General features: G+C 47.6%; 1 protein-coding gene and 1 long non-coding RNA gene across 2 annotated transcripts; one reads left to right on the top strand and one right to left on the bottom strand.

The window, feature by feature from the left end:
* Nucleotides 1–3,892: 3,892 nt before the first annotated feature.
* Nucleotides 3,893–5,456, top strand: LOC132469727 (probable ATP-dependent RNA helicase ddx42). The gene is made up of 3 exons (XM_060067737.1): nt 3,893–4,526; nt 4,750–4,826; nt 4,962–5,456. Exons 1-2 carry the CDS (start codon nt 3,895–3,897, stop codon nt 4,820–4,822), a joined length of 705 nt encoding a protein of 234 aa, XP_059923720.1. The 5' UTR covers nt 3,893–3,894; the 3' UTR covers nt 4,823–4,826; nt 4,962–5,456.
* A 3,023-nt stretch (nt 5,457–8,479) lies between these two features.
* On the bottom strand, nt 8,480–12,042 carry LOC132469728 (uncharacterized). The gene is made up of 6 exons (XR_009528475.1): nt 11,014–12,042; nt 10,663–10,764; nt 9,991–10,329; nt 9,632–9,895; nt 9,324–9,411; nt 8,480–9,118 (listed from the first exon to the last, which is right to left on the bottom strand). It is a non-coding gene; the product is annotated as an uncharacterized LOC132469728 (long non-coding RNA).
* Nucleotides 12,043–12,601: the final 559 nt, after the last annotated feature.

The following is a 12,601-nucleotide window of genomic DNA, read 5'->3' as shown; positions in this document are numbered from 1 at the left end:
TTTAACCGGGTGGTCAACAACCAGAGTTTCCACAACAACTGGAGGTTCCACTTCAACGGGAGGTTCAAATTCAACCAAGGGTTCCACAACCAGAGGTTCCACCACAACCTGGGGGTCCACAACAACCGGGGGGTCCACAACCAGGGTTTCAACTTTAACCAGAGGGTCCACAACTACCCAAGGTTCCACTTCAACCGGGGGGTCCTCAACCGGAGGTTCCACAACAATCATACGTTCCCCCACAACCGGAAGTTCCATAACAACCAAAGTTTCCACACCAAACGGAGGTTCCACAACAACCGGAGGTTCCACTTCAACCGGGGGGTCCGCCACTGGGGGTTCCAAAACCGGAGGTTCCACTACGACCGGAGGTTCCACAACAACCAGAGGTTCTACAACAACCAGAGGTTCTACAACAACCAGAGGTTCTACAACAACCGGAGGTTCCCCAACAACCGGGGGGTCAACAACAAACGGAGGTTCTACAACAAACGGAGGATCCACAACAATCGTACGTCCCACTACAAGCGGAGGTTCCATATCAACCAAAGTCTCCACACCAAACGGAGGTTCCACAACAACCGAAGGTTCCACTTCAACAAAGGGTTCCACAACCAAAGGTTTCACCACAACCGGGGGGTCCACAACCAGGGTTTCACCTTCAACCTGGGGGTCCACAACCGGAGGCTCCACAACAACTGGAGGTTCCATTTCAACCGGGGGGTCCTCAACCAGAAGTTCCACTACAACCGGAGGTTCCACAACAACCGGACGTTCCACTAAAACCGGAGGTTCCACATCAAAAGGAGGTTCCACTTCGACCGGGGGGTCCACAACCGGAGGTTCCACAACAACCAGAGGTTCCAAAACAACCAGAGGATCCACAACAAACGGGGGGTCCACGACCGGGGTTTCAACTTCAACTGGGGGGTTCACGACTACCCGAGGTGCCACTTCAACCGGGGGGTCCTCAACCGGAGGTTCCACGACAACTGGAGGTTCCACAACAACCGGAGGTTCTACAACAACCGGAAGTTCCACAACAACCAGAGGTTCTACAACAACCGGTGGTTCCACTACAAGCGGAGGTCCCACTACAACCGGAGGTTCCTCAACAACTGGTGGTTCCACTACAACCGGAGAATCTCATACAACCGGAGGTTCCCCTACAATCGTACATTCCACTACAACCGGAGGTTCCATAACAACCAAAGTTTCCACACCAAACGGAGGTTCCACAACAACCGGAGGCTCCACAACTACTGGAGGTTCCACTTCAACCGGGGGGTCCACAACCGGAGGTTACAAAACCGGAGGTTCCACAACAACCGGAGGTTCCCCAACAACCGGGGGGTCCACAACAACCGGAGGTTCCATAACAACCGGAGGTTCCACAACAACCGGAGGTTCCCCAACAACCGGGGGGTCCACAACAACCGGAGGTTCCATAACAATCGTACGTCCCACTACAACCGGACGTTCCTCAACAACCGGTGGTTCCACTACAACCAGAGAATCTCATACAACCAGAGGTTCTGCTACAATCATACGTTCCCTTACAACCGGAGGTTCCACGACAACTGGAGGTTCCACAACAACCGGAGGTTCTACAACAACCGGAAGTTCCACAACAACCAGAGGTTCTACAACAACCGGAGGTTCCCCAACAACCGGGGGGTCCACAACAATCATACGTCCCAATACAACCGGAGGTTCCACTACAAGCGGAGGTTCCACAACAACTGGAGAATCTCATACAACCGGAGGTTCCGCTACAATCAAAGTTTCCACACCAAACGGAGGTTCCACAACAACTGGAGATTCCACTTCAACCGGGGGGTCCACAACCGGAGTTTACAAAACCGGAGGTTCCACAACAACCGGAGGTTCCCCAAAAACCGGGGGGTCCACAACAACCGGAGAATCTCATACAACCGGAGGTTCCGCTACAATCGTACATTCCACTACAACCGGAGGTTCCACTACGACCGGGGGGTCCACCACTGGGGGTTCCACTTCAACCAAGGGTCCCACAACCAAAGGTTCCACAACAACCGGAGGTTCCAAAACAACCGGGGGGTCCACAACAACCGGAGGTTCCGCAACAAACGTACGTCCCACTACAACCGGAGGTTCCACAACAACCGGAGGTTCCACTACAACCGGGGGGTCCACCACTGGGGGTTCCACTTCAACCAAGGGTCCCACAACCAAAGGTTCCATCACAACCGGGGGGTCCACAACAACCGGAGGTTCTACAACAACCGGAGGTTCCTCAACAACTGGTGGTTCCACTACAACCGGAGAATCTCATACAACCGGAGGTTCCGCTACAATCGTACATTCCACTAAAACCGGAGGCTCCACAACAACTGGAGGTTCCATTTCAACCGGTGGGTCCTCAACCAGAAGTCCCACTACAACCGGAGGTTCCACAACAATCGTATGTTCCACTACAACCGGAGGATCCACAACAATCAAAGTTTCCACACCAAACGCAGGTTCCACAACAACCGGAGGTTCCAGAACAGCCAAAGTTTCCGCAGCAAATGAAGGTTCCACAACAACTGGAGGTTCAACTTCAACCGGGGGGTCAACAACCGGAGTTTCCACAACAACTGGAGGTTCCACTTCAACCAAGGGTTCCACAACCATAGGTTCCACCACAACTGGGGGGTCCACAACAACCGGAGGTTCCACAACAACCGGAGGGTCCACAACCGGGGTTTCAAATTCAACCTGGGGGTCCACAACCGGAGGCTCCACAACAACTGGAGGTTCCACTTCAACCGGGGGGTCCACAACCAGAGGGTCCACGACTATCCGAGGTTTCACTTCAACCGGGGGGTCCTCAACCGGAGGTTCCACTACAACCGGAGGTCCCACAACAATCATACGTTCCCTTACAACCGGAGGTTCCACGACAACCGGAGGTTCCACAACTGGAGGTTCCACAACAACCGGAGGTTCCCCAACAACCGGGGGGTCCACAACAATCGTACTTCCCACTACAACCGGAGGTTCCTCAACAACTGGTGGTTCCACTACAACCGGAGAATCTCATACAACCGGAGGTTCCGCTACAATCTTACATTCCACTACAACCGGTGGTTCCACTACAACCGGAGGTTCCACTGCAACCGGGGGGTCCACAACCGGAGGTTCCACAACCGGAGGTTCCTCAACCGGAGGTTCCACTAAAACCGGAGGTTCCACAACAATCATACGTTCCCTTACAACCGGGGGTTCCACGACAACCGGAGGTTCCACAACTGGAGGTTCCACAACAACCGGAGGTTCTACAACAGCCGGAAATTCCACAACAACCAGAGGTTCTACGACAACCGGAGGTTCCCCAACAACCGGGGGGTCCACAACAATCGTACTTCCCACTACAACCGGAGGTTCCTCAACAACTGGTGGTTCCACTACAACCGGAGAATCTCATACGACCGGAGGTTCCGCTACAATCGTACATTCCACTACAACCGGAGGTTCCACTACAACCGGTGGTTCCACTACAACCGGGGGGTCCACAACCGGAGGTTCCACAACCGGAAGTTCCCCAACAACCCGGGGGTCCAAAACAACGGGAGGATCCACAACAACCGGAGGTCCCACAACAATCGTACGTCCCAAATCAACCGGAGGTTCCTCAACAACCGGTGGTTCCACTACAACCGGAGAATCTCATACAACCGGAGGTTCCGCTACAATCTTACATTCCACTGCAACCGGAGGTTCCACAACAACTGGAGGTTCCAAAGCAACCGGAGGTTCCACTACGACCGGGGGGTCCACCACTGGGGGTTCCACTTCAACCAAGGGTCCCACAACCAAAGGTTCCAACACAACCGGGGGGTCCACAACAACCGGAGGTTCTACAACAACCGGATGTTCCACAACAACCGGAGGTTCTACAACAACCGGAGGTTCCACAACAATCGTATGTCCCACTACAACCGGAGGTTCCTCAACAACTGGTGGTTCCACTACAACCGGAGATTCTCATACAACCGGAGGTTCCGCTACAATCGTACATTCCACTACAACCGGAGGTTCCACAACAACTGGAGGTTCCACTTCAACCAAGGGTTCCACAACCAAAGGTTCCATCACTACTGGGGGGTCCACAACAACCGGGGGGTCCACAACAACCGGGGGGTCCACAACCAGGGTTTCACCTTCAACCGGGGGGTCCACAACCGGAGGCTCCACAACAACTGGAGGTTCCATTTCAACCGGGGGGTCCACAACCAGAGGTTCCACTACAACTGGGGGGTCCACAACAACTGGAGGTTCAACTTCAACCAGGGGGTCAACAACCGGAGTTTCCACAACAACTGGAGGTTCCACTTCATCCGGAGGTTCCACTTCAACCGGAGGTTCAACAACAACTGGGGGGTCCACAACAACTGGAGGTTCCACTTCAACCGGGGGGTCCACAACCGGAGGTTCCACTACAACCGGAGGTTCTACAACAACTGGAGGTTCCACAACAACTGCAGTTCCAACGACGACGTATGGTGTGTGCACAGAAACATGTTGCAAAACTGTTGCTTGCATCATTTATTTTTTAAACAAATCTATCCTTTTTATGACAGAATAGGCACATTGAATAAAACATTGTGTTGCTCCTTTAAGAATTAGCTGGTTGTTGTCAGGCCTGTTGCACCACATTTCGTCCGTAAATTCATAACTGAAGATACTCCATTTTTTAATTTCTTGCACCTGCATTTCTCCTCCCAGTCAAGGCGTTCTTTCAAGTCAAGATGATCTCCTGTGGGGAAGTCAGCAATGGAACCATAGCTACACTCCTTGATCAGGTAAGACATCGGATCTCTTACTTGCCTGAACTATTTTGTAAGATGTATTACCAGTGGCCTCCTTTCGACAGCCGGTGTTATGCTTTTTGTCTTTAACTGATGCCTTAATTTGACCCATTTTCTTTCTCCTCTTAGGTGCTCAGCAGTCGGTTCCCTCCCGGAACGTTTCACATGCTGACGGTGAAAATCAACCAAAGACTGGCCGTCTAGTTATGGAAATTCGACTCATTGCTTTTATTAGTGTTGAAAAGAAACACAACTGGACATCAAAGAAAACATCATTGTAAAATGATATATGAAAATGTATCATACAAGAGAAAGCAATGATTTAAAAATATTTGATTAAAAAAAAGTAAATACAATGTATATGATAAATGTTAAATAATGTAAAATGTTAAATAATATTTAACTCTACACTGGAAGAGGTTGGTCTGTTTTTTTTTTAAACTATTTTGCATCTAAAAATATCAATGTTATCATGTGCCTTGCATAAAATAGTATTATGATAGCTTTTGTTGAGTTCTTTCTGGAGGATTGGTCCTCTATGGTCCTCGCATTGGATCTGGCGGTTGGTTGGCTGACGAATGCCGTTAGGAGTGTTGGAAGATGGGTGAGTAACGTTTGCTTTTTGGTGCGTTCACTTCGCTGGAAATTATGGAAAAAACATTTTCGCGACCGATCCACAACGACACCTTCTGACGCTGTTATGATTCTACTTCTGTTCAACAACTTGGGCCAAATTTTGATAAAAAAAGTTGCCCAGTTGGTGACGTATGGTTTACTAGTGACGCGCATGAACATGGCAGAACATGAACGTTTTACTCAACATAAAAGAATCAACCATCATATCACATAGTTTACCATTGATTGACGTTGTAACATCTGTTGGCATGACAGTTTTAAACGTTGTGTACTGGTAAACCAGCTCTAGATATGGGCAAGCGTTGCCTTACATACAGTGGCAATACTGTAGGTGCTTCTCATAAATAAAAGCAAAAGGTTAGTAGGTGATAGGCATCAAGGAAAAGGCATACAAACTTGAAACTGATCCTACTAAGTTCTGTTTAGTTCTGATCAAATAAAAAAACCCTGCTGTGAAGAACTTTTAGGGTCCCAAGCAGTGAACGGTCGCCGTCGGGAACACGCGTAGCGCCTAAGCGTGAGCGTACGCCGCCTTCAAAGCAGATCGAGGTTCGGAAGCTCTTACGTGTCTTTACGTAAACCTTCCCTTTTTCCGAAATAAGTGGGTTCAGGAAAATACATGAATGGATATTTGGGCAGTTTTGCGATGGTTCGTCCGAGTGCGCAGGAGCCATCAATGACGTCCATGTCCACCAGCTTGAATTCCCTTTAGGTGGCTCGGGCAAGGAGATACCGGTCCCCGTGGGGGGCAGAATACCACCCACGGGGGATAGGGCCGTCGATTCCTCCCAGGTTTTTTCGTTGAGGTGTTATTTTTAGTATGAGACTGTTTGATTTTGGATTAAACATGCCTTTTTGGCTTTTGCCCAGCAAAGTTGTGTCCTGTTTTGGGGAGGAGGCGGTTCACTGGAGAAGGCGGGTTGCCACACATTGTTGTTGACATGTTGGGAGGCAATGTCTCCAGAGGACTGAGCCGGTCCACCACGCCACCAGTGAGTTGAGGAAGAGACGGCGGGAGGGACTGAAGACTGGGCAAGCGTCAGGGGCGGATGCAGATTTAATGCACAGGCTATAGGCGGCAGCCTAGGGGCTAAGTTTCGTTTCCTGAACGAGACGTCCTCTCCTCTCCTCCCCACCTGTCTCCGCCCCTAACACCTGGCTCCTCCCCTAACACCTGGCTCTTCCCCTTACATCTGGCCCCGCCCCTAATACCGGGCTCCTCCCCTAACACATGGCAACGCCCCTAACACCTGGCTCCTCCCCTAACACCTGGCTCCTCCCCTAACATATGGCTCCGCCCCTAATACCTGGCTCCTCTCGTAACACCTGGCTCCGCCCCCACGGACACACAGTTCCCTGACTTTTCAACCTTCTGCCTGCTTTTTGGCAAATTAACTGTAATGTAAGCTTTTAGACACGTCACTGCTGTATGGGGGGGGGGGGGGGCATACCATAATAGCACAGCTACCAGCAGCTTCCCACATCAGTGTTACAACCATCTGCCACCTTCTATGAAAAGCTACATATTTACTTTTCAAATTCTTAGAAAAGAATATAGATAAAATATACAGAATAAAACAACTTCACAAAGACACTTCAGAACTTGATGAAATGTCACAGTAGCTCTGAATTTAAAATCCAATTCTGCTGGCAGAAATACTGATATTAAGGAATTTTCCAGACAAAAGTAGTAAAAGTGCAAGGCGGAAAAAATCTAATTTATTTAAAAAAACTGTAGAACACAATATGCAAATTGACTGATTGTTGCCGTGTGGGAGATTTAATTCTTGCATGTTTTGCTTCCAAAATGTTCATGAATAACATAATATACCACATAATTGATCTTTTTCTTTTTAAATCGCACCTTACATCAACCTGAAAACACGTATTAACAGTAGGCAGCCTGAGCCGATAGAGAAAGCTTTGGGACTGGGCAACCTGGATGGTGGTAGTCCAGAGCTATATATATCCTATAATAATAATAATAATAATAATACATTTAATTTAGAGGCGCCTTTCAAGACACCCAAGGTCACCTTACAGAGCATATAGTCATCATTCAAAACTATGTAAAACAGACTAGGAATAAAAGGAAAACAGAGGTTAAACATGAAGAAGAATAATAATTAATAACACTCAAAGACGCCTAAAGTGAAGGGGGGACCTCACTAACCACCACCAATATGTAGCACCCACTTGGGTGATGCACACTATATAGATATATAGTGTGTGTGTATATACATCAAATAAATTGTGATGCAAGTGTTTGGCTAATTTTATTTGATGCCTCAAATGGTGAGTTAAATAGGCCTATTTTCTTTAGTTCTGGATTCAGGGTCTGTGTTTTGGATGTCTGGGTTTAGATTCTGGGTTCAGGGTCTGCGTTCAGGGCCTTATTGACCAGGTAAACACGCGTCCTGCCGTCCTCTGAGCTCCAGGAAACGCACCAAGTTCCAGGTGGTTAATATTTAGCTCAGACCTCGTTCACTCAATACATTCATGATCCAAAATCTGACGGCAGCTGACCTCAGATCTGGTGAACTGTGCTTTTGTTTCTTTCACTTGATATGTTTCGACAAATCCTGTTGCTGGAGGCAGAGTTATTTGCAGACAAACTAGGCCAGCACATTAGGTTCAATATTCGAAAATGTAAATACACACATTCCTGTATAATTAATGAATGTGACAGCTCCCTCTGCTGGACAGTTTGGACAACAGTCTCACACCAAACTACATTTTCCGTTTGAACCAACGTAGATAGTAGGCCTACATTGATGTGAGACCGGGTTGGTGATTTGAACGTGTTGTAGTAGCAGAAAATGGCCTGCTGGGGCAGTATGTACATTGTTAAATGCATGAATAGGCTTGAATTTAGTAGTAATATGGATATTTTATATTTTTACAAAACGGATTATGTGAACATTGCTGAATAACATTCATCATGTATATTCAATCTATTGCAGGAGTTTAGCTAGACATTAACCAAGTTAAAAGACAATTAAATTAACCGCACCAAACATGCAGAAGTCAATGTAGGATTTTTAATACATAAACGAAACACTTTACAGAAGTTTGATACATATTTTTGTAAAGGAAAGCAGAGGAAAACATTTTCCCAAAGGAAACATTTCAAAATGTCACCACCATTCAGAAAGCAAGTGAAGAGGTTTGTGTAAAACCATTCCTCCCTGACCAGCTCTGTCCCTGACTCTAAACCCTGACTCTAAACCCTAACGCTGAACCCTCTGAGGGCAGGAAGACGCTTCTTCAGTGTAAAGGTTGAAGAAGGCACTCCTTCAGAGTAAAGGTTCGAACCACGGAGAAGGAAGAAGAAGGGGAAGGAGTGGAGAGTAGGGAAGTAGCGAGGTTAGTGATGGACGTGTGGAAGCACACGGGTACATGTGCGGTCAAGAAGGTCACTCCCACTGGAGGTCATTGATCTATCAGCCTCAGACCGCTGAGCTCAGCAGGTCTTCTGGAGGACGAGGCTCAGATGAACTGAGACGGGACCAGCAGGGTATCAGGATCAGGTGGGGTTCAGCTCAGGTGTGTCTGCCCCCGACCAAACAGGATCAGGTGAGGTTCAGCTCAGGTGTGTCTGGCCCCGACCAAACAGGATCAGGTGAGGTTCAGCTCAGGTGTGTCTGCCCCTGACCAAACAAAGACATGGATTAGGTTCAATATTCAAAGATGCAACATTATCTGAACCAAAGAGACGTCATTGAGGAGCAGGCAGGCTTTAGGGCGCCTTGCTCAAGGACGCATCACTGCATTCTGAGGACTGGAATCCAGCACCATTGGTCTGAGAGTTGAACCCCCAACCCAGTCCACTATGTCCAGATGATGCAAACTTACGAGGAAATCTTGATGGTAGAGTCCTTGTTGTCCTCAGGATTTGCCTTCCAGAGGTACAGCTTCTCCGTCAGTCCTCCAGATTCCTGTTCTGTTTACAAATGTAATTGGTCTCTCATGTAAGCTAAGAAATAGTAATTTGGCTCTGATGTAAGGTCACAAACACAGGAGAAGTTGGGCTCCAATGGCGCATAACAAAGTAGCAGGTGTAGTTTGTCTGGTAACCAACCACAGTAGTATGCCTTAACTTGTACTGGACAAACTAATCCTGCGTAACAAGTTTCTCCAGTGTTTACTTTATGCAAACTTACGAGGATCCTTGTTGGTAGAGTGATGTCGTCCTCCAGAGTCTTGGCTCCTCCATCAGCTCTCCTCAGCCAGAGTCCTGGTCTGGAACAACCAGCGCAAGTCTTGCCCCAACGTCTGGTAACAAACATGTAGTTGGTCTTATTTTTAAGCCCTTTATTTCCACTTTGTTAGGTTAAAACAAATATACAATCCTTGTTGGTAGAGTGATGGTCATCCTCCAGATTCACGGCTCCCCTACCAGCTCGCCTCCACTCTAGAAACACGTTCTAGTAAGAAAACACAGCGGTAGTTTGTTAACGCATGTCACAGTAACAGCTGTATATTGCCCTTTAAGTCAACCATGTTGAGTAAACAAACTTACGAGGAGTCCTTGTTGATCGATTCCTAGTCGTCCTCCGGCGTCTCAGCTCCTCCATCAGCTCTCCTCAGACAGAGTCCTGGTTTGGAACAAACAGCGCAGGTCTTGCCTCAACATGTGGTGAAACAGATGTAGTTGTCTGGTATTTTAACAAACGCCGGTAGTTTGTGGTAGCAGTATTCTATGAGAAGTGGCAGTGAGTGTGACGGTCACTTCAGAGTGAGGCTCCATCTACCCCAGGACAGACATCCTGCACCAGGCTGGGCCTCCATCAGCTCCTCCACCAGGCAGGGCCTTCAGCACGGCCTCCTCCATCAGCTCCTTCAGCCATGGATTCCTGGTCTGGTTACAAACACAGTTGGTCTCAGCAGTAAATCACCTGGGGACGCAACACACCCCACCTCCTGCATCTGAGGTTCACTTGCAAAAGGGAAGACGAATTTTAACATGCAAAAAAAAAAAATCATTGAGATAACGTCTACAAATTGACGCGTTCAGCAATTCATCCACTACGGTCGTAGCAACACTAGTAACAATAATGGCTCATAGGACTCCTACATAACCCCGGTATGAATTAACTCAAATCACAGCTTGGCACAGATTTAAAGTCATAAGATGATCCAGACCTAAACTACTGAGGATTTTAGTGTTTCAGATGAGCTTGGTGATGGTTACCCTCTGGTCCGGTGCTGCAGGTCCCTGGTCTCCAGCCTCAGTCTCCGGTCCATCCTGGCACCACAAGCCCCCGGTCCCAAGCCTCTCAGCCTCGCCATTCAGCTACAGCAGCAGGATTATATTAGCATTTGCCCAACAATCAACGTATTTGACTCATCCAAAACTGAGTTACAATTAATTTAACTATTATTTTATAACTCTAGGCTAGAAAAGATCTGAGATCCTGGAGAGACCAGACATGAGCATCCCGTTTCGGGAATGAAGACAGAGCAGTCCACAAGATTAAAGAAGTGGTTCAGCCCATGCATTGAAACTGACCTGAGAAGACTACTCACACACCAGAGCACTGACCTGTTCTGGAGGACTTCTGACAGGAGGTGGAGGTCTGGCTCTGGGCGAGGAGGTGGAGGTCTGGCTCTGGGTGAGGAGGTGGCGGTCTGGCTCTGAGTGAGGAGGTGGAGGTCTGGCTCTGGGTGAGGAGGCCGACACCTTGGGACAAACGACATGTTACCTTTTTCAACCTTGTACAGTTCTAGAGTTTCTTCTACTGTAACATGTGGGAAAGTCTGCCATTATTTTAGCTTTGATATTATCTAGCTGGTAACTCAGCACCAAAGTCGTTGTTTAACGTTATTCCATTTGGTAGGGTTTAACCTCTGTGGCAATTAATGACACCAGATATTTAGAACGTACAAAAGCTGAAGTACCAAAGAACCCTAAGCAGTATCGATATTAAATCAAATATACTCAGCCATATTCAGGTGCTGGGATCCCTTGAAGAAATGCCAAATTATCTTCCACGTTGAAATGATTTTCAGCCTTCACTGATGGTCAGAAATGTGCCCGCAACGCAAGTAGAACGCTCTTTTGTACGCAGCGAGAGTCCCTTCAACGTGGTTAAAAGTACGGCGCAACCATCGGAAATGATCAACATATTGTACGATGTACGTGTCAGTATGTACTAATATCAAACTTAAGTTGTTTATGATAAGGGGCAACAATTCCCAATGGAAACGGACCGAAAAATAGTTTCCGTTGCCAACGGTTCGATGTTACGCAAATACAATCCACAAGGTTCCGCCCGAGTCCCACAGGGGACTTGCGTCCAACTAACGTTCTTATGGTTGTCAAGACTACAACGTTCTAGGCTAACAATTGAGACTAAAATCAAGTGACCACACTCAGAACCTTCCACGGCGGGAAGCACAAACCGTCCGACTGGAATCCGAACATTCCAGCCGGAACCAACCAAAGAAAAAACAGAACCAGCGCCTCACCTTGAGCTGAACGGAGGAAGATCCTGAAGTCCAGCGATGGTCTTCATTAAAAGACAGCCAACAGACTTACCTTGAGGAGATCTGTTTGTTGCTGTTGTCATTGCTACTATTCAGTGTACCTTTACATTATTATTCACCCAGTGTGTACAAATTAGATCACTCAATACCATACGAAGAACCGAACTACCATGTACGTTCCACAACAACTTAAAAACTCTAATCCTTGCATTAAAACAATGGAATCATTCAATACAAAACCACGACTACATTTTGCGATAAACAGAACAATTATCTAGATTATTCAGGGTACAAACCATACAGAGCAAATCTAAACGTTGAGCTCACAGAGAGCCGACCATAGCCCTGCAACGTCACCCTGACCGCCTCATCTCCAACAGCAAATCATGCCAGCCAGCCAACACATGTACAGGTCCAGTGAGAAGTGAGCATTTGAGCGAAAGGACTGCTCATAAAAAAATTAAGCCCAATTCCTGAACTATCCAACCAAATTCATGGTTTAAAGATTTACAAACTTGACATGCCATCGTGTTCTAATCACCTTTGCCTGCTCCCTCGTTACTTATGAAGCTCTACATCTCCATCGCTAGAGTGTTGCATCCTACTTATGAGGGTGTGGTCTGAGTGAGCAGAGATGCATGTTG

The sequence above is a fragment of the Gadus macrocephalus genome, chromosome 12 (assembly GCF_031168955.1).
Source record: "Gadus macrocephalus chromosome 12, ASM3116895v1".
In the NCBI taxonomy this organism is placed as follows: Eukaryota; Metazoa; Chordata; class Actinopteri; order Gadiformes; family Gadidae; genus Gadus; species Gadus macrocephalus.
The sequence above is the reverse complement of the archived record's forward strand: the minus strand, read 5'-3'. Positions and strand labels throughout refer to the sequence as shown.